Consider the following 27,730-nt stretch of genomic DNA (forward strand, 5'->3'; position numbering starts at 1 on the left):
TCAGGTGGAGGTATATTGAAGAAAAATTGTGGCTTATAATGATTCCTCCTGTGAATCAGAAGACTCTAGACAATTTATTTTGGTGGTGGAAATATTACAAAGAAGAATGAATATAATGGAAGCTATTCAAGGACTCAAGAAAAAATTAGCTGTGGGGGGTGTGGGTGTGGGCATGCACACCCACTCACTGATGGCTGTGGACCACTTTCTCTCAAGGCAAGGCATTCTTAAAATCAATCTGAAGGTTTGGCTTTGGTTGTTTTGCTGTGATTCTTGTCCATGCCCCTCCCCACAATCATACGATGAAATTAGTCCCATACTGTCCGTGGAGGTGATAGTGAAAATGTTTTATTAAAACAGGCCTGACAAAGACCAGAAGAAGGGACAGCTGTTGTAAACAGTACTCTGTTAGTAGAAAGGGAATAGGGAGAAGGCAAAGAGTAGAAAGAACATCCAGCCAGGGGTGAGAAGCTCTGGTTCTTGTTACTTTAACTGAGTAACCCTGATGAAAAGCTCTCTGAGAACCAATTTCCTTATTTGGAACAACAACAACAACAACAAAAACATAACAAAGTTCCTCCATTGATACAATATATGTGAAAGTGCTTTGTAATCTGCCCAATTCTATATAAACAAAGTACACTTGTGTTATATCTTAGAAAAGCCTTTATTTTAAAGAAAGTCTGAAATCAGCAATCATTTTATGGGATTAATTTGCCTCAAATCCAGCAAGTCCATGTCCTCATATATTAAGGGTTTTTGTTTGTTGTTTGTTTTTAAACAACGGAAAACCTCTTGAATTAGCTCACTCACTCTTCTTCAAGGTTAGGTTGGAACTTAAGTGTGTGTGTGTGTGTGTGTGTGTGTGTGTGCGCGCACACGTGTATATTTTACCTGATTTACATTTCCCTAGCCCCTGTTTGAGGATCCCCAAAGGACATGTTGTTAGTTTGAACTATCTGGAAAGCTGAGTCAACATAATTGACATGAGTTGAATACAGGGTCCAAAGACATGTGCTCACATTAATCAAGTAGCCAGAAATGTAGGTCACTCTGTCCAGAAGGGGCTCATGTTAGGAGACTAAGGTATAGTTCTACCAGCTTCTCTTGGCCTCTTGAGACTTTTGGCCACAGGTCAGTGTTGTGAGATAAGAACTTCATCTTCTGAGGCAAAGCTTGTATTAGGCAGAAGACAGAGAGTTTAGGACGAGAAGGCTGACCTGGGAATGGCTCCCAGGGAAATCCCTGAGCACAAAGGAGGTCAAAATGGAAAGAGGTGGGAAAGCTGAAAGATTCCTTTAGTTCCTGAAAAGGGGCTCTTTCAGGAGGCCTTTTTCCTAGAGCCCAGCCTGAGCTAGATAATAGAATGTATAGGGACTGGCTTCACCACATCCAAAGGAGGGGAAAAGTCCCTTAGTTTGGACCCTCAGGAACCTTTCAAAGCACTTTAGGATGGATTATTTCTCTTACAGAAAAACAGGACATTTTAATAGTTCTGAAGATCTTTCTTGGGACCAGGGGACAGAGTTTAAAAAAAAAAATGGATGTGCTAGTAAAAAGGGGAAATATTTGATCATTTTAGCCTTGAGGAAGAAGCAAATTAGATCTGAGTCTGCATAATAGCAGAGGGGCAAGAGATTCCTGTATGATTTTGAGTTTTATTTGAATAGACATTAATAAAAATGGACCAGAGTGGTGATGTTCCATGGGCAAGATTTTACTAATACTATTTGACAGCTGCACATTCCGAGTGTCTAGATTTTAAGAAAGGTGGTAGATTTGGGGAAGAATCTTAAAAAGATCTAACTATAAATATTTATCTCACTTTTGTGAATAACAATTCTCTAGCACTGAGTTATATTGTTATTTAGAGCAAAAATATATTAAAAATATTATACATATACAGGAATGTGTGTGTATATATATAATATTTCTCGGGCTGGCCTAAAAGATATGGAAATTAAATCAATTGAATTTTTTTAAATTCACATTAGTGGAAGTTATTATAAAAATTTGGTGTGCATAGCTACCCATTTTGTACTGTCTTTTTAGTGGTGGCTGATTGTTTTAGCGAGACTATACTTGGTAAGGGAATTGTGTTCTTTACAAAACACCTTTGAAGTAGATGCTTATTATATTCAGCTATTTTTCATATAAAAATATTTTTTTCTATTGGGCTCAAAATAGAAAGCATCTACATTTCAGAATCAGTGGATTGAAATTATTCAAGTTAATATTGAATTTATGAATGGAGAGGAGAAAGCTCTATTACTAAATTTGGAATATTGGAAGCTATTTTAGAATCCCCAGCTTAAAAGGTTTTTTTTTTTTTTTATAGCCTGAAGAGGAGAGAATAAAACTGTATGAATAATTCATACAGTCCTAGAAATATTAATCAAATAGTTTAGACAGTGATCTATCTTTTCATTTTGACTAATTGACTGATTTGTGTTTTAAGTTCCTGGCCAAGTGTCTGATTTTTTTTTTTTTCACCCCGAATGTTTGTGTTAACTCCTGGGAGATTTCTAGATTTTGATTAAAATTCCATAGCAAATGTCAGTTTGTATTGACTACATCATGAGTAGGCTGGAGCTGGCAGATGAAGAAATGCACTCCACCTTCTTGTCACTTTGTGAATGGATTGTGAAGGGTTTGTTAATTTGCTCTTCACTCCACTGGAGCAGATACTCAGGAATATCTGCTATGCTGCAGGACCATTTTATTAGCATAATGAGAAGGATGGTTTGGGGGAGGGCTGTTTGGGAAATACAATAATAAGGTACATTAAAAATAGAAATACTTGGCCTTGTTTGCTTTTATGCGTGGTATCTTTAGAAACAGTCTTGACTGTTGCTTTCCAGCCAACTCCTTTTTTGGGAAGGGTGATTAAAGGGGCTGGGGCTCCATCTGCCTGCTGATCCACCCAGCCTGAACCTTCCCTTTGCGAGTCTTGCATTCCATCTGTAAACCTACACTGCCCTGACCCCTATAGGTTTGTAAAGTGACGAACAGATCTTCCTGACTATCAAAGGGCTGCTTCTCCTCTATAAGCAAAAAATGTGGTTGCCTTTTGAATCCCAAAGATAAGCTGCCTCCCTCCCTCCTTTGCCTTCCTTTTGTTGTTGTTGTTGTTTAAATAACATAGTACATGATGCTTGTGTTTCTTCCTGAAGTAAAAGTGCAAGCATTCCACTTGCATATCCTATTAAATGAGATCCATAAAGGATACTAACTTGATGCTGAGAAGAAAGGGGGTGGTGGTGGCCAAATTGGCTGGAGTCCATAGCCCCGTGGCTGAAACAGTGCTTAGTGTGAGATTTATGGAGTGGCTCCTCACCCAGCCGTGTTCCTGCTTTACACAATTTGGTGCTTTGTTGCTATCGAAACAGCCTTACTTTCTAAGCCACTGTGATTGTGCAGGGGGAGGAGGCTGGCGGGCAGGGGTTGGTAGTAGTAGTGAATGACACAGCTTTGCCAGATGACATGTAGCGGACCTCTGCATCAGCCAAGAGGAATTAAGCTTTGTCACTCCCCACTGGGACTACCTTTCTCCTGGTATGTGCACAAGGAATTCATATGCTGCTGCCGCCGCAGCCACCAGAGCAGAGCCCTGAGTACACTTTGCCAGAGAAAGCAGCGAGCAAGAATGATAGCTGTCTCTTTTAAATGCCGTTGTCAAATTCTGAGGCGACTTACTAAAGGTATGGTGCTTTCCTTCTCATTCAGTCCACGAGTCTGTTGCAGTAGCCTATAAACACAGTTTAATGGTTTTTACTTTCAAATATGCTTGCTTTTACAATTTATTGCCAGGCAACAAAGAACTCAGAGAAATATGTATAGATGCATACATACAGGTAGATACGGCTTTGCTTTCTGTCCGTACATCCCGGCTAGGTTCATGCTGAAATGAGGAAACTCTGTGTGTGTGTGTGTGTGTGTGTGTGTGTGTGTGTGTGTGTGTGTTATGATTTCATTCCTTGCTGAAGAGAAAATTGTGTTTGGGTCCAGTGCTGAAGTTATTATGAGAAAAACGTCATTTTTGCATGCTGATTAACTGGTCAAGAGGAGTCAAGTGTGTGTTACTGTCCTTGCTATGATGCATGTATTAAATGCAGCTGGCAGCTCCAGGACTCACACAGCTGGCGAATTTACAGAATAATTGTTTCTTCTATTAATTTTCAACATCTCATGAGCTTTTTCCCAGGACAGCTTTAATTTTTTTTTTCTGTGTTAGAATTGCATGTTCAAAAATGAAGGTAATTCAAAAATGTTTTGGTCCTGTGTGACATTTAAGGAAGTTTATTTGAAAGTAAAAAATCATTGCTCTGCATCTTAACATCAAGAATCATTGGCTTGAGATGGTCTGTCTTAGAACTCTAAAATATTAATTAAATCTCTCCATAATGTATAAAATATGCTTTTCTTTGAAATCAAGTCTAGCTGTGCCATCTCATTGACTTTGTATGCTATCTATTGCAAAGTTCGTGGATGGCTGCTTTAAAAGCCCTTTCCTATGCACGTAGAGCTATGCAAGTTCCCTTGCCTTATTTCCCTTAGAATCTTCTTTAGAGAAAATTTATTATTGAAAAAGAAACTTCAGTCTGAGTAAACGAATAGCTGCAAAAGCCTTTCTCTTCTAGCCTGTAACAGAGTACTGTCAAGTAATTAATGGATGTAATTATGCTCTAGAAGCTCTGAACCTATAAATATGTTAATGGATGCTATTTCTATCAGTTTAGCTTGACATATCAGAGTTCTTTGAGCACCAGCAGTGCAGCTAAAAATGCAATTAATATTTTATTTGGCAGAAGAAGGAGCACAAAGCAAATAGTAAGAAATAGATCTGGAGTCAATAACAGGAAAGAGAATAAATACTATCGCCCAACTTACGGAATGCATTTGCAAGTTCTGTGGATGGCAGAGTGAGTTCTTTCAGAGGTACTTTGGAGAAAATGTAGGAAAGACTGTTCATTTTAAATTAGGCTCTTAGCATGGGGCTATAAATTCTCTATTGACTGTATTCTATGCAATTGATACAAATATACAATTTCTTTTTATTATTCATAATTAATAAACTATCCTGACTAAGAGTTTTGAAGACATATCTCTGATTCTAAAAAGTTCTTAGCTCATTTTAGCATCTGTTTTTCTTGATGTTGAATTGATGGTCTTCTTACTTTATAATTATGAAATGATATTTTCTATTCTTGTGCATTCTAAATTCTTTTCTTTTTATTTTTTCTGTAACAGGGATTGAACCCAGGGTCACTTAATCACTGAGCCACATCCCAGCCCTTTCTTATTTTTATTTTTTTAAACTTTGAGACAGGGTCTAAGTTGCTCAGGGCCTTGCTAAATTGCTGAGGCTGGCTTTGAACTTGCAATTTTCCTGCCTCAGCCTCCATAACCTTTTATAAGTCTTACTAGGAAGAGAGTGAACCCAACAATTTTTAGTTCATATAAATATTTTTAAGTTTTTACAGTTTCCTGAGTCTTACAGAAGCATTGATCTGCTGCATCCAAAGAAGATTTAATTGTTTACTTACCTAGTTACTAAACATCTAGAAAAGGGCAGAAAGTATTCATAATTTCTTTATAGTTGCTACTTCACAATTCTTTCCAAAATTTGGTATTTAGCTTAAGATTTCCAATTCACAATTAATTTAAAATCCATCTGGTATCAATTTGCCATAATTGTGTTCCTCTTTGTATCTGACTAAATGTTCATTCAGAGTTTTTCAATAACATGCCAGAGTAATGTAATGTGTTACCTTGCCATTCCAAATACAGTCTTGTCAAAGTTCCAGTCCACCTGTTGTTACTTCCAGCTACCTGTTGTTTCAAAGTGCCTTCTTGGAGTTCCAGAATCCCACCCCTACCATTATGGTGGGTTCTTAACACTATAGTAAATAAAATCAAGAAATGCTTATCATTATAATCTTAAATTTCCCTTCTTCCGTGTTTTGTGGTGGGGATGATATGAACTTAGAAGAAGTTTCTTTCTTTCCTGCCCCATTCTCCCTACCCATCATTGAGGGCTGCAGCTCGTACTCACTCTCAGATATTTAGCTCAGTGCCCTTCACAGACGAGGCACTTAGAAACTGTTAAAATAAATTGAATATATGTCTAGATTAAAGTAGTAGGACATTTGAATTTTCTGGGAGTTCATGGGGAGTGGTTCAAGAGTTTTAATAGAACCCTTGTGGCTAAACCTTACCTAGATCATAGAGGGTAAAAAAAAAAAAAAAAAAATGGCTTCTTGTCTTCAAAACTGCCTTGCTATATTCATGGTTGTGGTCACCCATAAGGAGAAGCAGTATGGCAATTACAATATCTTTTTAAATTCTCTTAAGAAGGAAAGGATGCAATCAAAGGGAAATATTTTCTTACAAATACCCACATTCTTGATATTTTACTTGTTGTTTTTTTTTTTACACTCTTCCTATATCTCTCTGTTATCCATGTAACAAATACCTATTCAATACCCATTATGTGCCAGGCACTGATATGTTTGTTCTAGAATCCTAGGTGGGGGCATTTAATAGGTCTATCAAGCATTTTTATCAATATATTGTTGAACAATAATTTCTTCTTTATTTGAGGTGAAATTTTAAGAGGTGGATAAAATCTGTATTTTCTAGACAAATCTTTGGGTGATCCTGCATGGATTGCATGTCCTGTAGTATTATGCAGAACATATTTCAGGTGAACTTTTAGCATTTCTCAGACTTGGGACTTGAATCTTTTTCTTATTAAGGTTTCAAGCATCAGATTGAGTTGTTTTGCCTTTTCAGTCCCCCACTAATGGAGAAAGGAAGAATAATTATGACAGGAACATTGAGTCACTGAAAGACCAACCACTCTCCAAAGAATTCTTTTATACCTCATACTTAAAAACAGGAGAGGGCTGGGGATGTGGCTCAAGCGGTAGCGCGCTCGCCTGGCATGCGTGCGGCCCGGGTTCGATCCTCAGCACCACATACCAACAAAGATGTTGTGTCCGCCAAGAACTAAAAAATAAATATTAAAAAAAATTCTCTCTCTCTCTTAAAAAAAAAAAAAAAAACAGACAGGAGATGCCTTCTTCCTCCAGCACCCTCTCCACTCCCTCCAGAATGGGACCTCACCTTGTCTACTGATTCCTTCACCTTGGAGCCAAATCCCAAAATAACATTTTCTCAGCTTTCCAGCCACATCTGACAAAAAAAAAGATTTTCTTGAACAAGTCAAGCCAGGGTTCTTGGCGCTTACCTGCACACCTGCTGACCTCAGAGAGCCCTGCATTCTCAGCCAGGGGCTTCTGTACCTCAGGAGAAGTGATTATGCTCTCAGAGAAGGGAATATTCCATCATGGCTCCTGCAGGCTTTGTTCCTGCTCTCTTGGAATGATTGTGTCATTACTTTTCCTTGAGACACGTTGGCCTTGTGTGCAAGGAATCCTTTTCTGGTGTGCTGTCTGGTCTGGCTCTCTCTCAGGCACTAGTGTTTTCAGTTCAGAGATATGAACTTTTTATGCTCTGCTGGCCATGGCATTTCCCATTCACATGCTTTGTTCTACCAAGGTCAACGTCAGCCAATTAATATTTACTGACATTCCACAGGGAGCATGGCTCTGGTCACCTTTTATTTATTAATGCCACCCATGTACCTACCTTCTCCCTACTGGCTTCGAAACTCAGGTCCCAAATCTCTGCTTTTGCTTTAGCATAGATATCAACATTTTTTCTTACAGCTAGCTTATGTATCATTTTCAGCTTCCTCTCTGTCCCCAGATAACTACATGGCCTGGAATAGAATTAACTATCCCACCCCTTTCCCATTGACTTTCTCCTGCAGTCCTGCTGACCTTCATCCCAGTGGGGCATCTGAGTGAGATGTCTGTGTCTGCATCCAGCTGCTTCCTGCTGTGTATTCGACTTTCTTTCCCAATCCCTCTTTCTTTCCCCTAGTTTCTGCTCCCAGCCTCAACATCCTTTCTTTATTTCTGTGCCTGGGCATATAGAGGTGTTGCTTTATCCAGTGGCACTGAGCAAAATCAAGAATCTGTGTGTTGAGGTCACACCCACATTCTTACACTTACCCCACATGGAATCATCATCACACTTGAAAAGGAAGACAAGACATTAATATAGGACTTGTCTCTAGAGGAAACAAACTCAACCATCTTAGCCTGCCAGCAACCTTATTCTTAATTCTCTCCAACAAGAAGAGACTCACAGTGTGACTGGTTATCTTTCAAAGGATTATTCCAGTGACCTCTGAGTTCCCTTAAACTCTGAGATTCTTTGACACTCATCCAATGTTTAAAAGTTCTGCTGCTCAGAAATTCACTTTCTATATGTAATCTCAATTAAAACAGCAATACATTTATTTATTTATTTTGTCAATGGAAGAGGTAAAAAATATTTCCTCTCTCTTCCTGTCTGCAAAATCTTTTAACCCAAGCAACTCTGCATCAGTCATTTGAGTTCAGTGTCAATGTTTTGAACATGATTGCTCCCTTTTTGATAGCCTTAAATTTTCTGCTCAAGTCCCCCTGCCCTTTCCCATCTGTTTGTGTCTAGTCTCAGAGTTCCTTCAGCACTCTCCTCTAATGGCTCCTCATCCGCTCTGTGATATGATTCAGAATTGATTATCATCTGGGTGGAGAATGCTGTCTCTCTGCTGGAACTCATTTCTCCTGTCTCCCCATCCTCATCCCTTCTGCTAACCCTCACTGGCCTCCTCTGTCAGATCCTGCCATCTGGAACAGCTTGACTGTATCTCTCCACCTCATTAACTTTCCATCCCTTTTCAAATCTCACCTGAAAACATATCCTTTCTCCTTTACTCTACCCTTAATTTCAGACCATCAAAGCTAGTTTATTGAACTGATTTATCATTCCAGCCTACAAACTTTTAAAAATAACATGCACTTTAAAAATGCTTCACAAAATAAGGTTGTCTTATTTTGTTGGACTGTGATCTATTGCTAGGTCATGGGGGGCATATTTCTCTCACAAATAGAGAGACTCCACTTGAATAAAATAATTCTGCAAGGGTGCTGTTCTCACACCAGTGCTGGGGACAGTGTTGGCTGTGCATGATGAATTTCTTGCTGTGCTTCTAGACCAGGGCTTTGAGGGGGTTTAGATTGAACAGTGGCCTGGATCACTTTACTCTCTGGTGGCTTGAAGCTTTTCCTTTCTAAAACTGATTAGGCTAATCATAGTGGCATGTTTATTTCTCCTCTGTTTTCTGAATGGGAATTGCATGGTAGAGATGTACTTCCTTCTTCCAGGAGGTGCCCCTCCTTCTGATGAAATATTTGGCAATACCTTATATAACCTCATCAGAAGAAAAGCAAGTTCACTCCCTCCTGGTATGATTGTGAATGACCATGAACAGAAAGCTGATTCATTATGAGAAGAAGGAAGGTTAATTTAGGATAGGTATTCTAATTTATTCACTTGTATACCTTAAGAAAATATGTAGAAGGAGATATAAAAAATAATGATAGCTCACATTTATTGAGCACTTATTATGTGTCAGGAACTACTCTAAATACTTTACATGTACTAGTTCCTTTAATTCTCACAGCAATACTATTGGTAATATCTCCCTAACACAGATGAACAAAGCAAAAGTTCAGAGAAGTGGGGCATTTCTAAGATTGTGAGATTAGAGGAGAGGTGGAGCTAAGACCCAGCGTTTCATTTTTGCCACCATTTTTTCTACATGAGAAGGAAAGGGAAACCATCAACCTACCAAGTAGGTTTTACTAAAGAGAAATCAGCCAAGGTAGTGTTTCCCAAAATCCTCAGCATTCCTCATGATGATAAGGGGACAGAGTTGAGTTGCAAGTGAGATGTGTGAATTTTTACATGTGTGCAAAACCAAACAAAAGAAAAACCTACTGATCCTACTCTCCGAATCTCAGTTTCTTCATCTGGAAATTAAAAATCTCATGGGAAAACTGTTTTGCATGGCTTTATGCATATATTAACTTTAACAAAATGATTTCAACTTTTGATGGCAGTTGATCTTTTTGAAGCTTTTATCTTAGCAAATTCACTTTATTTTTGACAAATATGTTTTGGTAATTTCACACCTTTTGAAAGAAAGAATGCTTTCTTCTGAAAAAAAAATGTCATTCTGTAATTTTCTAGAAATAGAAGGAAAACAGCCAATGTTTGGATTCTTTCTTTTTTCTTTTTCTCATTTTTATTTAATCTCTTAGCAGTATTTTGCCATATTTATGAGAATTATATGTCAAACTTGAAATTAATATTCTACACTTTATTAAATCAACAGAAAATAATATTGGCTAAAGTTTCGTAATTATATTATTAAAATGGTTTCAACATCACATACATCTATAAGAAAAACCTCTTACCCTAATGTTTATTATATGTAGCTTCTTAAAGAATGTTACTTTTCAAATTGCAAAGAGAAACTTTGATCTTGCCTTTACAAAAAGCAATAAAACAAAATTATCTCAGAAGTCTCAGCCAATATATTAGTCAGGTTTTGCATCGCTGTCACCAAAAGACCTGACAGGAACAACTTAGAGGACCAAAAGTTTATTGTGGTTCGTGATTTCCGAAGTTCAATCCATGATCAGCCAACGCCTTAGCTCTGGGCCCAGGGTGCAACAGAAGGTCATGGTGAAGGAGTGCTGCTCAATTTATGACAGCTAGGAAGCAGAAAGAGCTGGGGTACAAGGAGCCAGGGATAATAGAACCCCTAGGGTCATTAGATCCATGTGCTTTTTATAAGAGTTGAAAACATGCTATATATGTATTTTCATTTTCAAGTCTCCTGATACATATTTCCCAAGAAATGTGTTTTGGATACATTTCCCAAACATTTTATTCAGGATTTTTTTAAGCAACCAAGGTGGCAAAGAAGAAATCAGTGAGAGATGCAGTGTTTGGATACCCTAATCTCCTCTGGGACCTACTTCCTCCTGTCATACCCTACTTGCCTATAGTTACCACCCATTAATCCATTAAAATCATTAGTCCATCAAAAAGAGAAATGCACTGAATAGATCACAACTCTCATAATCTAACCATTTCACCTGTGAACATTCCTGCATTGTCCCACGCATGCGTTTTGGGGGACATCTCATATCCAAATCATAACAGTCAGTGATGACCACCTACATTCTAGCAGACTTTCTTGGGTTATTAGAAAATGGAGGGAAAGCTTATTATTAATAATTCAAATTAGGTTATTAACTAGCTGAATATATGAAGAAGAATACAATAAGTAAAATTTGTACTAAGGAAATTCCTACTTCATTTCCAAAACAAAGGTGAATTAGAAGAAAAGGTAAAACGATGTCAGTAAAGATAGGTTAATAATAATGAAAATTAATGGAGGGAAACAAGTTGATTCCTTGTGCTTTTTGTCTTTGTTTTGTTTCATGGTGCTTGGGATCAAATCCATGTGCTTTTTATAAGAGTTGAAAACGTGCTATATATGTAGTACGTATTTTCACTGTACATTTTCTAATACTCTACCCATTTGTGCATGTTAGCACACACTTGCCATACGATGTTACTGTCTCTATACTATACCATTATGTGAATTACCATATTGTACATCTCTAGTTTGTTTTCAGATTTTTCAGTTTAGTATATGATAGTGTTGTCATTAAAGAATTTCTTTTTTTTGCTTTCAAGCACTGCCTTTGTGTATTTTCATTTTCAAGTCTCCTGATACATATTTCCCAAGAAACGTGTTTTGGATACAAATCCCGAACATTTTATTCAGGACTTTTTTAAGCAACCAAGGTGGCAAAGAGGAAATCAGTGAGAGATGCAGTGTTTGGATACCCTAATCTCCAAAAGCAATGTGAGAATGAGAGAGAAAGAGAGGAGAGAAACAGTCATTTGGTTTTGTGGGTCATTGACAACCTTTGAGAGAACAGTGTCAGCAGAGTAGTCATTTCTAGAGTCAGATTGTAAGAATTTTAGGCATATTTTAGGCCAAGTGAGGACAATCCACTCTCCCAGGAAAGCTGACAATGAAGAGGAGACTGCAGATGGACCATGCCCTGGGCTGGTGGTTAGGGGGATGGAAGGCAGGGCCACAGGGAGTAAGGGATCTTGTACATTGCTGGTGGGGCTGCAAATTGGTGCGGCCAATTTGGAAAGCAGTATGGAGATTCCTTGGAAAGCTGGGAATGGAACCACTATTTGACCCAGCTATTCCACTTCTTGGACTATTCCCTAAAGACCTTAAAAGAGCATACTATAGGGATACTGCTACAACGATGTTCATAGAAGCACAATTCACAATAGCTAGACTGTGGAACCAACTTAGGTGCCCTTCAATAGATGAATGGATAAAAAAATGTGGCATTTGTACACAATGAAGTATTACTCTGCACTAAAAAATGACAAAATCGTGGAATTTGCAGGGAAATGGATGGCACTAGAGCAGATTATGCTAAGTGAAGCTAGCCAATCCCTAAAAAACAAATGCCAAATGTCATCTTTGATATAAGGAGAGCAACTAAGAACAGAATAGGGAGGAAGAGTGTGAGAAGAAGATCACCATTAAACAGGGATGAGGGGGGGAGGGAAAGGGAGAGAGAAGGGAAATTGCATGGTAAAGAAGGAGACCCTCATTGTTATACAAAATTACATATAAGAGGAAGTGAGGGAAAAGGGAAAAAAAAAACAAGAGAGAGAAATGAATTACAGTAGATGGGGTAGAGAGAGTAGATGGGAGGGGAGGGGAGGGGGATAGTAGAGGATAGGAAAGGCAGCAGAATACAACAGACACTAGTATGGCACTATGTAAAAACATGGATGTATAACCCATGTGATTCTGCAATCTGTATAAGGGGAAAAATGGGAGTTCATAACCCACTTGAGTCAAATGTATGAAATATGATATGTCAAGAGCTTTGTAATGTTTTGAACAACCAATAGTAAAAAAAAAATTTAAAAAAAAAGAAAAACTTCCTTTAGAGCTTCTTGTAATACAGAAATGGTGGCAATAAATTATCTCAATTTAAAAAAAAAGAAGCAAAATTTCAAGATGCATACTAGAGGAGGGATAATTCTTTGAACATGATAGATCAGGGTGGGGGTGGGGGAAAACCAGGATGCAGATGAAGCCAGCTGAGGCAAGCAAGAGGAACACTCCTGTCTTAGAGACAAAGATCCTCAGGTAGACATTAAGGAAATTAACCTAACTTGACTTTCTCAGTAAATTTGAAGGAGACTAACATTTCGTATTTTTTATTCAGGAGTTTCTAAATTTTGCTCTGCATTGAAATCACCTGGGGAGCTTAAAAGGATAATGATGCCTGGGTCTACCTCCAGATATTAGGATTTAATTGGGTGGAATGGTGTGGACTGTTGTAGAATTCTAACAAATTCCCCAGGCAGTTCTACTCTGTCTACTGTGCAGAGTTGAAGAGTCACTGGACCTAACTATTTATGCAGTTGCAAAAAGACACCTTTCTAAGACAGAGAGCCTTTGGAATCTCAGAGGCATTTCAGCAAGAGGCAAGCCCAGGGATTTTATTCAGCCACTGGGAAGGAAAAGCAGAGCAGATGCAAGGGCTGGAGGGGCTGGAACCTGCCTGTGACTGCGATGGCAGAGACCAAGTTCAAATGGGGCCAAAAGCTAGAGAGATCATGTCTGAGTGTCATCACTTGGTTCGGCTATCCTCAGAGAGCTCCCAGCTCTCCTAGACTTCCTCATTTATGCTAACTAATGCATTTCTTCTGTACCTAAGCTAATTAGAGCCAGCTCTAGTGTCATTTGTTATCAAATGGGGCCTGGTGTGGGTTATAGCACATTTATGTGTATACGTTTTGATAAGAGTGTTTAAGATCTAGTTTTTAAGTGGCGATTAGCAAACGTTTGTCAAGTGCACTCCAGAATCACTTATATTCTGCCGGGCACAGGGTGAACAGGAGCACATCCTCAACAGGTCTTGGTCCCCCAGCTCTGTGTTAGGAGGTCACTGGTGCTTCGGGCATTCCCACTGGGTCACTGAGTTTTCCGGTCCGCTGGCCAAGTCATCAGAACTTGGCAGTCCACATCAGCATGAACTAGAAGAAATGGCCAGAGAGGAAGGAAAAGGAAGATTTTGTTTTCATATGATTTTTCTGTCCTTCCTATTTAGAGAGCTAAGGACTGATTCCCTTCCCCCTATGCAGAATGCCGTTGTTTAACATGAGAATAATTGAAAAGCAGGGTGACCGGTTGGTTGCGTGTGGAGAACACTGTTTCCTTGGGCATCATCAGGTCTTCTCTTTACTTGCTCTCTCCTCCTCTAATCTTTCTTCTTGTAATTTTAAGTGGCATTGACCTACTTATGGCTAAAGATTTCATCCTCATTTGTACCCTGCAGGAAGTCTGTCACTGTCGACTGTAGTTAGGGGTAGATACATCCTGGAGCCAGCTAGTATGGAGCCAATGGCTGACTTTTTAAGAATTTTGTGAGCCAGTTGTTAAGCCTAGCTGTTAGCAAAAATTTTATAAATTTATAACTTAATAAATTATATTAAAAACAAAAGTAATAAATATCTTCAATACCTTACTTCCTAATTATTACTTCATTACATTTTATTACTTATGCTCCTAAAGTCATCTGCATCTGTGTGGTAAAAGTACTATGTGGTAGCGTGCTGCTGCCTATCTCCTACCTTCTCCACATTTAATGACATAAGTTGATAACCTGAAATTGGCTAGGGTAGGAGTATTGGCAGATATTATGAATCAGGACTCCCCTTAACTCCTCAGAAAACCAGTTGTTCAACATTTACCAAAATATCAATGAATAGATAATATTGTTCTGAGTAATTGGATGGTAATTAGATGCTTATCCTTATACAACCACCAGATTATGAATTTCTGGAAGCTAACATTCATGTTTTACCTATCATTTATGTCACCAGCAAAGTATTTGGTGAAAACAACAACAACAAAAAACAGTAAATGTCTGTTGAATGGGTAGTGTTCACTTCCAAAGTTCTCCTGAATTAACCACACTTCCACATTTAAGACTGAGCATGCCTCAGGAAATGCCCTTCCTTTTCACCTGAGTCTTTGATTTTTGAAAATATTCTTTCAGGTTTTCCTCACACACAATGAAGTAAGCTCCGGGGATGTTCTGAGGAGCTTGAACATTCTCTAACACCTGCTTATTTCCCAATTTCCCTTTAACTAGAGGGGTGTTCCCTTGCCCTCCTCCTCTCCCTCCTCTTCTCCAAACCTGCTCAGGGCAGTCTGGAGGGAGGTTCTGGCAGGAGGCCAGGAGCAGCACCGGGGAGCTTTAGGCTGAAGGACAAACTATTGTTAAATTCTGCACGACAGAATTCCCCCTTGAATTTAATCTGGGGAATATTTAGGGCCCCACAGAGTTTCTGATTGAATTGAATCTTTCCTACTCTATCAAGCTAAGGTGACTTCATAGGGATCAAAAATGAATTTCATTTACTGCCTTTGTTTTCTAAATGGTTCGTTGATAAATTTGGTTCATAAACTATGAAGATTCAGCAATGAAACCTAAGAAGACAATTTCTAAGAGTGATTAATTCCTAATAGTATTTTATATAGATGCTAGTTTTTTGTTTGTTTTAAACCTATGCTTCCAAAATGCCTAAACCTATATAGAGATTAGCAGCTCAAGACACACTGACCACACACCTTTGCTTCAGTTACCTTCCAAATAGCAGTATGAAAATTAAAAGGGCAGTTTTAAAATGGGACACAGGGCTGTGGCTGTGGCTCAGTGGTAGAGCACTTTGCTTGCAAGAGCACTGGGTTCGATCCTCAGCACCACACAAAAATAAATAAATAAAATGGGACACAGATTGAATTCTAGTAAATGTTGATGTTCTACTGTGAAGATTGATTAGAACCTGGTTGTGTTATTATACCACAGTTTGACATAGCTACCATTTGGAGAAATTGGACAAAGGGTGCATGTTATCTCTCTGTACTCTTTCTTATGGTTACATGTGAATTCACAATTTTCTTAAAATAAAAATTAACATAAAATAAAAATAAAAATAAAAATGGGACACAGAGGGGCTGGGGCTGTCACTCAGTGGTAGAGCGCCTGCCTTGCATGTGTGAGGCACTGGGTTTAATCCTTAGCACTACATAAAAACAAATAAAGATATTGTGTCCATTTACACATTTAATTTTTTTTTAATGGGCCACATAAATATCAAGAAACCAGGGATTTTCACAAACTTGGGAAGACAGAAAATAGAAAAACCAAAGTCAACGTTACAGTCCAGAGCAAATACCAAAAAAAGTGAAATCGGGGTGGGGTGTCACACTTCCTGACAATGGTGCCACAGAAAGGCTGCCAAGTTGTGCTGCTTTGGGGAGGTCAGGCAGGAGAAGAAGATAAAAGAACAGGTGAATTTTTGAAGGAAAGAGCAGATGGAAAATTCAATATCACTCCTCCATCATCTCCCATTATAGTGGAATTCCATAATTGAAATCAGAAAGCCTGTGTTTAAGGAAATTCATGAATCTGCAGGGATGGTGACCCCGAGGGGAAGGCCCTCCCCATTTTTGGCATGGAGCTTGTGAGGCATAAGCAAGTGAGTAGCTGCCATGCCACCTGAGGCCTTCCTGGTGTGCCTGCCAGTCCTGTGCCTGCCGCTCTGGGTTAAGGCTGGTTAGGAGAGTCGTGCAGCCTGCACTAGCTACTCTAGGCTGCCTGGCTCTTTACTATAAATATAAATCCAAACCAGGTCACTGATGTTTGAACAAACAACTACCATGCAGAAAACAGAGGCAATTTAGAAACGTTAAGAAACACTTTTTAAAATTCTGATCAGTGCCCTTAGAAGCATGTAAGTAAGTATTACCTCCACAAAGCAAAACCAGCTATAATGATCAGGGGCAAAGAGAAACATACAGAATTTTTTTAATATAAAAATATGACTAATAAAATAAATATTCATTAAAAGAACAAGCTGAGAAAGTAAAGGCAGCTATTTGAAAAAAGGAAGTACATAGAAGATCAATTGGAATGAAATTATAAGCTAAAAGACACTGATAAAATAGGAGAAAGAAGAAGAGAGAAATTATAATAGAAATGACTGCTATATAAAGTCCTGTGATTAAAATATGTTTTCAGATGGATGGCCCTTTGCACCCTAAGCATGATGACTGGAAAGAGACCTGAACAAATTCCCCTGAAATTTCAGGACATCGAAAAAAGATGGAAGATCCGAGGAGATTTTCAAGACAAACAAAAATAGGTTTCCTACAAAGGAATTAGAATCTGACTTTGTATCAGACTTTTATCAACACTAGATCCTAGGAAAACGTTTTTGAGGCTTTTAAGGTTCTGAGAAGAAAAGCTTTGAAGCCTAGAATTATTGACCAAGGATGACATTTTTAGACATGCAGTGAATCAGAAAGTTTATATCAAACCCACACTTTCAGAAAAAATTACTGGAGAATATAGTTAAATTTCAGGAAAGAAGAAAAAATGAAAGTCAAGAATAGTGGATCTGCTAATAATGGGTGGGCATGCATGTAATCCCAGGAACTAGGGAGCCCGAGGCAGGAGAATCACGAGTTCCAGCACAGCCTCAACAACTTAGTGAGATCCTGTTTTAAATTAGGAAATAAAAAGGACTGGGGGTGTAGCTAAGTGATAAAGTGCCCCTGGGCTCAATCCCCAGTACCAAAAAAAAAAAAAAAGTAGTGGTTCTAATTTAAGAATGATATAACAAGAATGACAGTTATGTTATAAGAGAGCAGTTAGTCTAAATTAGAACATATCATCATCACTTCACTGCCCTTTGGCTAGCAACAAATGTAGAATGTATCATCAGAGTCAGAGACCCTGAATAACATCTTCCAAAAAATATGAATTTCTTATAGCAATTAATAAGTAATAGTTAATCAATTGTTGTTATTATTATATATATTATTACTAATGTATTTTCATTAATGGATAATAATTATGAAATGAAGATAAAAATTATTATTTTGTTCACAAGGAAAAGAAAGGCAATTAGAAACTCCAAGTAGTATGAAAGTTAGACAAGTAAATGAAAATCCAGATATGAAGCAATATGATATGTGTCATATTTTTAAATAATTGGCAAATGAACTTAACCTTTACACTTTGAAAATTCTCTATTGAGTGGCACAGATTTAGTAACATTGAATTGTAACTCCTGCCTTTAGGGATCTCATCATATGATTTGATCCTATAATGAATAATATTCATATACTTGTGCTTTTGTAATTGCAATTCTTTGTATTTTTATAGTTTACACAAAGAAAGCACAAAACAAATATAATTAGAAATAGAATGCAAATGTTATAAACTCTTGAAAAATAAAGATAATTATATACCTGTTAATCTTAGATTATGGAGGAAACACAAATGGGGGAAGTCTGTACAGGCTGCTACTTTCCTCAACTTATGTAGAATATATTATAAAGTTGACATATGAAGAATATATGGTCAATAAAAAGACCCACTGTATGAAAAATTGGCCTAGATATGAAGTTATGGGAAGTTTCATAGGGGAATATAATTTGTTACTACTACAGTTTTGGAAAGCTGTTATATAGTATCTACTGAAGCAGAACACATACATATCCTATGATTTAGCAGTTCCACTTCTGGTTTCATACCCAACGGGACTCAAAAGACTTGTCAAGAGTGATCCTAGCAGCACTGTTTATACTAGCCAAAGACATAAACAACCCAAATGTCCCTTACTAGTAAAATGGATAAATGAATGCATTACAGTACTTAATGTCATACTGTATGCAATTTTTTTAATAGCACCTTGCTACATGAGCAAAATGGGATGACACAAAAGCATAATATTTTGTCAAGGAAGTTAAACACAAAAATATGCATGATTTAATTCCTGAAAAAGTTCAAAACAATGCAAAATTATTTCACAAGAATAAAAGACAGAAGAGTCGCTAACTCCAGGGGTGAGTCAGAAAGAAGACTCACAGGATGCTGGCATTGGTCTATTTCTTAGACCAGTATGTCCGCTGGGTAAAGATTCTTCCAGTTTTTCACACTCAGTTGGTGATTTTTATGTACGTGTTATATTTTAAGGAAAAAATATTTTTAAGACCTCAAATTCAAAAAATAACTTTTGATGATTCTTTAAATTTTACAAACATAACAGAAATGTTAGCAACTAGCAGAACTGAGGAACGAGGAAAGGAGGGTTATGTAAATTAAACCAATTTCTCTTTCACAGGCCATTGACAAATAACTATTTAAAATACTAAGTAAAGAAATGTTAACATTTATTTTAGCATTTTCATAACTTTGGGAACTGACACAGTAAAAGAAAATTCTATTAAAGAATTGGAGTGAGGAGGAGAAAGAAAGGGAAGAAAGAATTCTTACTTTCATCTTTTACTTTTCTGAACTATCAACATTAAAAAGAGGCAAAATTATTAAAAGTAATATTAATATTACTACTAATAATAGCTACCATTCATTTCATGCTTGCATTATTGAGAATACTAAATTGGATATTCTATGCAACTTATCTCAATTAAATCTTCACACCTCATATTCCTTACCACATTTATTAATATGAAACTTATTAGCCCAGTTTTAATGAAAAGGAAGCTAAACATCAAGACAGACTACGAGGATACAAATGACATAAAACTTTATTTAGGAAAAAAAATTTCAGCAACTTAGACTATGTTTCTTATTATTTTAGACACATTAGAATTGGGGTTCCCTAGCATTCAAGGAGTGTTGGGTGAGGAACTCTTACTGTAATAAATCTCATTGTCCATTAAAAAGCCTGGCAAGATCATTAGTACCTGGCAATAAATTCTAAAAGAAATGCTGAGTAAAAGCATTTACCTAATGTATATTGGATACTACAATTATGATATGGCTAAAAGATAATAAAGTTATTTTTAAACTTTTTCTCTTGTTGACTCACTCTCAAAGCCAAGGGCATGCATGACATTATATCATCATGCAGGGAAGTGATTTCTTCAGATAGTAGAGTCTGGGCATCCTAATTGCTGGAGCTCTTGCTTACTGTTGCCCAATTCTGTTGTTAAGAAAATTAAAATTCTGCTAGATATTAATCATTACTTCATGGAAAATGGGCTTAAGTTTAATTATCTTGGAAAATGCAACACAGTGTAATCTTCCCTTTGTAGATTCAAAATTATATTAGCATATTAAAGACCCTTAGAAGCCCAGTGGGAAATAAAGCTAATTAGTTTTGTTTAACCCAGTATTTCCCAATTTATTTAGCAGTTGGACTTCTTTTCCAGTAACATTAACACTGCAGAAACAGATTCAGAGACACATTAGTTTACCTCCATACATATTGGGGCACCTTGCATTGAGGCTCCGGGCTTTAGTATATCTTCAGAGAGTAATTTCCATATACTAGTCATTTCAAATGCACTCTTGACAAGTGCTAGAAGGTGGGGAAATCACAGTTGAATTTTGAGAATTGACCTTAGTGCCAGTATTCTCTAATATTGCTTATAAAATTAGACCCATATGCATTGGGATTGAGAAGTATAGAAGGCAAAGTTTACACCCATACAAAAAATTTAAGAATTTGACAAATTCCCTCCTGGTCAGAGTCTTTCCACTCACACCCTTACAGAAATAAACTTCAGGAATGTTTACAGTGAATTAGACTCTTTCCCTGCCAAACCCTCCCTGTTCCCCCTGCCACCCATCCCAATACCTCCCAGTGGAGAGCTGGCTGCATTTTCAATCTATGAAATCAGTTCAAGTCAGTTGCATCAAACCATTTGTTTCTTTGTCATGATGCATGAAAGAGATGACTTGAATTCAAAAACTTTAAAAGGGAGCTATCATTAATTGACTGCCCAGAATGATCAAAGAGCTAGATGACCCTCATATACTATCTAGTTTTGCATAGAACCAACTCTTGAGGATCCAGGCAAAGTACGTTCTTAAGTTGTCTACACAATATGCCTTTTCTATATAGTTAAAAGAGTAAACTTGGGTGGGGAAGGTGTTCAATTTTTCACTTACATATTAAAGAATGTTTACTAAATATAAATACTTTCTCAGTAGTACATCTTGTGCAGCTTTCTTTAGGACAATAAATAATCAATACATCCTGATAATAAAACACTTGCATTAAAGATGATAGTCATCTTTCAATTTGTCAGAGCCTGTGGGCATAATTCCAATTGATCTCAAAACACTATCAAGTTGTCTTGATAAAGGTTAACAAGAAAAGGGCCGCCATTTAGAATTAGAATTTGATCTGTCAAACAAGCGTTCTTATCCGCACTGATTCTGACAGCAGTATTATGGTGCACCCTTTGAAAAAGCATTAATAGCCTGGGCTTTAATCCAAGATTGTACAGCTTGACTCATAGATGGTTCCTGTTTATGGAATCAAAGGCAAAAAAGATCAATGAACATGACAGTAAGTCTAACCTCACCTCAGTATGATAAGGAAGGGTAGAGCCATAATCAACTGAAGCTCCTTAATGCACCATATGAGATGGAGTGATTTGGGCTTACCGTTTTTTTGTTGTTGTTGTAGTGTTGTTGTTGTTGTTGTTGTTGTGTTTTAATAAAGGATAGAATCTTACTATCTGGTAGGACAAGGAATTTTATGAGATGTTTTTCAACATTTTAGTAAGTAATAGAAAAATTTAAGGCATTACTTACCAAATCCTGAAAGAGTATAGGCCTTTAAACCACAAAAATGTGAAAAAAAAAAGCCTCATATAATCATTCACTCAATTATCTGAAGATATGCAAGCTTCTATCTATACTTCTCCCAGGAGAAGTTATAACAGGGCACAAGAATTTTGACACATAAATCAGAAGTCTTTGGCAGGAGTTTATTAGAACTTTTATCCTCACCAAAGGAATATGATATTCTGTAAAGATTTGAATTTTAAAAGTTGTGGCATAATTGCTGAGTGTGGTCTTGCACCCCTGTAATCCCAGCGGGTCAGGAAGCTGAGACAGGAGAATCTCAAATTCAAAGCCGGTCTCAGCAAAAGCAAGGCACTAAGCAACTGAGTGAGACCCTGTCTCTAAATAAAATACAAAAAAAAGGGGCTACTATTGTGGCTCAGTGGTTAAGTGCCCTTGAGTTCAATCCCTGGTACAAAAAAAAAAAAAAAAATTAAAAAAAGATTATCAGTTGGTCAACCTTGGTTTGAGGAAAATCTGTCTAGAAGGACTTACCCCACCCCCAATAATTGGGATCAAGCCCAGGGCTCTATTAGGCTAGGCCCACACAGTACTATAAAGCTATATCTCCAATCCTAAGAAGGATATTTTGTTTCATTTTGTTTAAATAATAACAACTTCATATGGTTACTGCAAAATTAAGTGATGTATGTACCATTACTAAATATTTTTTTTAATTTTCTTTGTTCTTTTTAGATGTATATGACAATAGAATGTATTTTGACATATTATATGTACATGGAGTATAGCTTACTCTAGTTAGGATCCTATTCTTGTAGTTTTTCCATGATGTGGAGTAACACTTGTCGTATATTCATATATGCACATAGGAAAGTTAAGTCAGAATCATTCCACTGTCTTTCCTATTCCTGCCCCCCTCCACTACTTCCCTTCATTCCCCTTTGTCTAATCCACTGAACTTCTATTCTTCCCACCCTTACCCCACCTCTGCTTATTGTTAGCATCCACCTATCAGGAAAAAAAAATATTCAGCCTTTGACTTGGGGAGGATTGGCTTATTTTACTTAGCAGTTCCATCCAGTTCCATCCTTTTACTGGCAAAAGCCATAATTTCATTAAGAAGGATATTTTTTAAAGAGAGAGAGAGAATTTTTTAATATTTATTTTTCAGTTTTCGGTGGACACAACATTTTTATTCTATTTTTATGTGGTGCTGAGGATCGAACCCAGCACCCCGCACATGCCCGGCAAGCGTGTTACCGCTTGAGCCACATCCCCAGCCTATAAGAAGGATATTTTGAATGAAGCAAATCCCAATCATTCTCAGCCTGAGGTTCCTTATCTGAACTTCAGTCAGAGTGTTTCATCTGATAACATTTAGAATGACTATTTTCTTAATTCTTCCAAGGACACAATTAGTGTCATTCTACATTCACTGGAGTATGAGTACCACAGAACACAAGTGCCTGATTATCTCACTCAACCCAGGTGGACAGGCTGCAATGTTACTTGAAAGTGGGGTGTAAAACTCCCTTGCTGTATCTAAATCTTATCTAGCTGAAATTTCCCTGTGCTAACTGATACACTGATGAAATTTTGGAAAGGTTATGTCAAGTGCCAAAGACTGTTTTTAGGATGAATTAATAATCTTATTTAAAATATCTTAAGGACAGAGATGGGAACAAAAACAGGTAGATAACTATATAAATAGTGTGCAGGCCACTGTGAAGCAGTCTTCACTAGAGGATAACTCAGAAATATCCATTGAGGAACAAAAAAAAAAAATGGGCAAATTATCTGATCTTCCCCATCACTTGAGTAAAATTGTAAACAATACTGAATATAAAATGTCTTGTGCTTTCTTATAGTCAATAAAGGCCTTCTGAGGTTTTGTGAAAATTATGCTGAATTTTCCAAATGGGGCTTCCACCAAGTCAAATTGAATAGTAGTAGGTATGATTTGGGGGGGTTTCTTTCTCTCCTCCCCAGTTTTGATAGAATCTAACTAAGGTTTCCTAACTTCAACAGGATCTTGTTCTCACATCTATCTACATATATGTATATACATACACACACACACACACACACACACATACATACACACACACTTTGTTTTTTTTTTTGTTTTACTTTTTTTTTTCATGGAAATAGTCACTCCTTTGAGAATGAGCTCCTAGGAACCTTGTTTTTTGTTGTTGTTGTTGTTTTGTTTAGTTTAGTTTTGTTTTTGTTTTTCTCCCCTCCAAAGACATGGCCTTTTTTTATTGGGAATCCTGCATGAGCAAAGCCCCTCCCTCAAAAAGATTTGAATCTCCAGGGGTGGCACTTTAAACCCTAATCTACTGACATTCAGAATAGAAAGCTCTTCCTGGAGTTTCTCAAATTAGCAGTGAAGGTCACATCCTACCCTTAAGGACAATTCTGTTTTCATATTACTTCATAGAATTCATTTATTCAAATCCCCTTCAATTTCTACATGTATCACAACAGGAAACTTGAGCATATTTCCAACGTTTCTAGGAAAGCCACTATTAATCATTATTTCGAGTGTTTATTTTTCTAAAAATATTCTTATATATTCAGAGTGTACAAAGTTGATCAAGGACTTAGGAATTAGACCAGAACCCTACGCATAATAGAAAAAAAAAGTAGAGTAGGCCCAAATCTTCAACATGTTGGATTAGGCCCCAACTTTCTTAATAATACTCCATAGCACAAGAATTAATATGAAGAATCAATAAATGGGATGGATTCAAACTAAAAAGCCTCTTCTCAGCAAAAGTAACAATCAATGAGGTGAATAGAGAGCCTACAATTTGGGAACAAAATTTTACCACATGTACATCAGATTAGAGCACTAATCTCTAGGATGTATAAAGAACTCAAAAATCTCAATACAAAATCCAGTCAATAAATGGGCCAAGGAACTGAACAGATACTTCTCAGAAGAAGATATACAATAAATCAACAAGTATATGATATGACAAGACATTCAACATTTCTAGCAATTAGAGAAACGCAAATCAAAACTACTCTAAGATTTTATCTCAGTCCAGTCAGAATGGCAGTTATCAAGAATACAAACAACAGTAAGTGCTGTCAAGGATGTGGGGGAAACACCACACTCATACATTGCTTATGGGACTGCAAATTTATGCAACCAATCTGGAAAGCAGTATGGAGTTTCCTTAGTAAACTTGGAATGGAACCACCATTTGACCCAGCTATCCCATTCCTCATTCTATATCCAAAAGACTTAAAAACAGCATACTACCTTGACAAAGTCACTTCAGTGTTTATAGCAGCACAATTCACAATTGCTGAACTGTGGAAGCAACCTAGATGCCCTTCAATAGATGAATGGACAGAGAAACTGTGGTACATATACACAATGGAATATTATTCAGCATTAAAAGAGAATAAGTTTATGGCATTTACAAGTAAATGGATGTAGTTGGAGAATATTGTGCTAATCGAAGCAAGCCAATCCCAAAAAACCAGGACCGAGTGTTTTCTCTGATAAGTGGATGCTAATCCATAAGGTGTCGGGGGGAGGCATGGGATAAGTGGAGAAACTTTGGATAGGGCAAAGGGGAGGGGGGAGCGGGCAAGGGGGTAGGAAAGATGGTGGAATGAGATGGACATCATTACCTTAGGTACATGTATGATGGCATGAATGGTGTAACTCTACTTCATGTACAATCAGAGAAGTGAAAAATTCTGCCTCATTTGTGTACAATGGATCGAAGAGCTTTCTACTGTCATGCATAACTAATTAGAACTAATAAGTAAAAAAAGTATTCAAAGTGTAATTAGGGCTTGCATTTTAAGGATAATTTTTAGATTAAATATTTATACATAGTATAATACACATTTACATATGAGACATACGTATTAATTAATATATATATGTATATATGAATGCACACATATATCCATAGACAAACAGAACCACAAATTTATTGAATGTTCTGCAAAAATACATTTACTTTTGCCATACTTAAATAACTACTACTCTAGTGCACATGACCCATATGGTACTCCCCTCCATATCTCCAGTACCTATACCATAGCAGACATTTGATAAATACATAAATATCTAAATGGAATTGAACTGACAGTCAAAGTACTGACTTGGTCTTCTGTTTACACATCATTCCCAAAAACCAGGAATGTTTTAATAGGTGTTGTCATATGGAAGAGTGGATTAGAAATGATTTATAAGAACTTGCTTTGGCTGGGCACTTGGCACAAACTTGTAATCCTAGCGGCTTGGGAAGCTGAGGCAGGAGGATCACGAGTTCAAAGCCAGCCTCAGCAATGGTGAGGAGCTAAGCAACTCAGTGAGACTCTGTCTCTAAATAAATTACAAAATACAGCCAGGGATGTGGCTCAGTGGTTGAGTGCCCCTGAATTCAATCCTCAGTACCCTCCCCTCAAAGAAGAAGTTGCTTTGTAAAGTTATATTTAAATATTGACAATTAATAGTGACATAGTTCCATGAAATATAAGTTTTTGAAATGTTATAATATAGTTGTACAAGTATTATTTTAGTAACAGATGCTTGATTAATAATAGCTAATTAACATGAAGTCATTAGCTAAGATATAACTTCTTGATTTAAAATATCAGTAAAAGGATAAAGCATGGATTTAATCATTTTTCCTTGTTTGAACAGCACTGAATGTTTGGCTATGATACAGGAAACAATTTGGTAAATATTTTAGTGTTAGTATCTTGCCATTCATTTGAATATGGAAGCACATAATTTGTAATAGGAGGCATGCTATATGATATTTATAATAATATTTAATATTGACCTTTTATTTTAGGGCATAGGTGTTATTTTAGAGGCCAAATTAAGGTCTGAAGATGGATGAAGAAAATTCTAATGAGAATGCAGTATTGATTCCTTAGTTTCACCAGAGAATATTTGGGCTGAAGTTGTTGTATCTTATACATTTTAGGTACAAACATGAAAATTGTAGAAAATAGTAGATGGTTTAGTTTCTATCTCTAGAGAAGCATGTACATTGATTTATTTTAATGGCTATCTTTGTATGGTGAAATGGAATCATTTTAATAGAAAAACATTCCTTTTTTGTGTACAATCTATTTTAACTTGAGAGATTTTTGTGGAGTTACACTATATAAGGTCATTTTTTTCTGGTCTAAAGCAAGGTAGAACTTCTTTTTCTTTTTCATCAGAGACAGTTTATGGAAGAACTGCAAGACAACAATTCATCAAGACTTAATAGTTATTGAGCCTCTAGTGGTTCTGTGGAACAAAACTGAGTCCTTCAAGAAATGTATCTTTTAAATATCCATGTTGAGAAATCATAACAGATACACTGTCAGAATGAAAAACCCTTTGAAACAAGAAAAGATTTGTTCTGTTAGATTGAGTTTAGTATATATGTACAGTTGTATTAAATTAAAATCCATACAGATACTAGTGCATCTGTTCTTTCTAGTATCCTATGAAATGGAAAAAATATATTAATATTCATATCCTCAAAGATTGTGTCATACTGTACAACACGCTCATAGGAATGTGGCTTTTATATATTCTATTTTGTAGGAAATAGTACAAAGACTTTTTCAAAAAGGAATATACAATGAGTGTTATTCATTCACAAATTTTTTTTTGAGCATCTGCTACTATGTGTGAATTAAAGTTCTGCATGGTGAGTGTTCACACAGCAGCACACAGAACAGGCATTGTCCTGCATCCTTGGAATTTCAGTTCCAATGGGAGAGTAAGACAATAAACAAATATTCAAATAAATGCACACTCTGAATAGTACATGGAAGGATGAAAGAGGGTATGGGGTTGCCAACTGAGGAGGAAGCACTCTTTGAGATGCGGTAGTCAGGAGCAACCTTTGATGAGATGATGTTTAAGTTAAGACTTGAAAACCACAGGAGTACCCAGGGAAGTGTGTTTGCCATATAGACAAGTGCAAGAGCCACCAGGCAGGAATGAGTTCAGCATGTAAAGATCATCAGGGTCTAAGATTGCTAAAGAACAGGGAGTAAGTCGAGGAGCTTGGGAGCTTCTTGTAAAT

The 27,730-nt window shown here is 37.0% G+C and overlaps 1 protein-coding gene across 7 annotated transcripts in view; it reads left to right on the top strand.

The window, feature by feature from the left end:
- The window catches only part of Grip1 (glutamate receptor interacting protein 1), a 373,677-nt gene that overhangs the window by 117,976 nt on the left and 227,971 nt on the right, over positions 1-27,730 (top strand). For 2 of the 7 annotated variants that reach the window (XM_026386618.2, XM_026386619.2), the window contains exon 1: positions 3,479-3,701. The exons of the other annotated variants lie outside the window; for them this stretch is intronic. In XM_026386618.2, coding sequence (XP_026242403.1) covers positions 3,479-3,701 — 223 coding nt within the window. Of the gene's footprint in view, positions 1-3,478; positions 3,702-27,730 lie in introns of those variants that run through there. 7 annotated transcript variants of the gene reach the window in all.

The sequence above is a fragment of the Urocitellus parryii genome, chromosome 5, assembly GCF_045843805.1.
Source record: "Urocitellus parryii isolate mUroPar1 chromosome 5, mUroPar1.hap1, whole genome shotgun sequence".
In the NCBI taxonomy this organism is placed as follows: domain Eukaryota; kingdom Metazoa; phylum Chordata; class Mammalia; order Rodentia; family Sciuridae; genus Urocitellus; species Urocitellus parryii.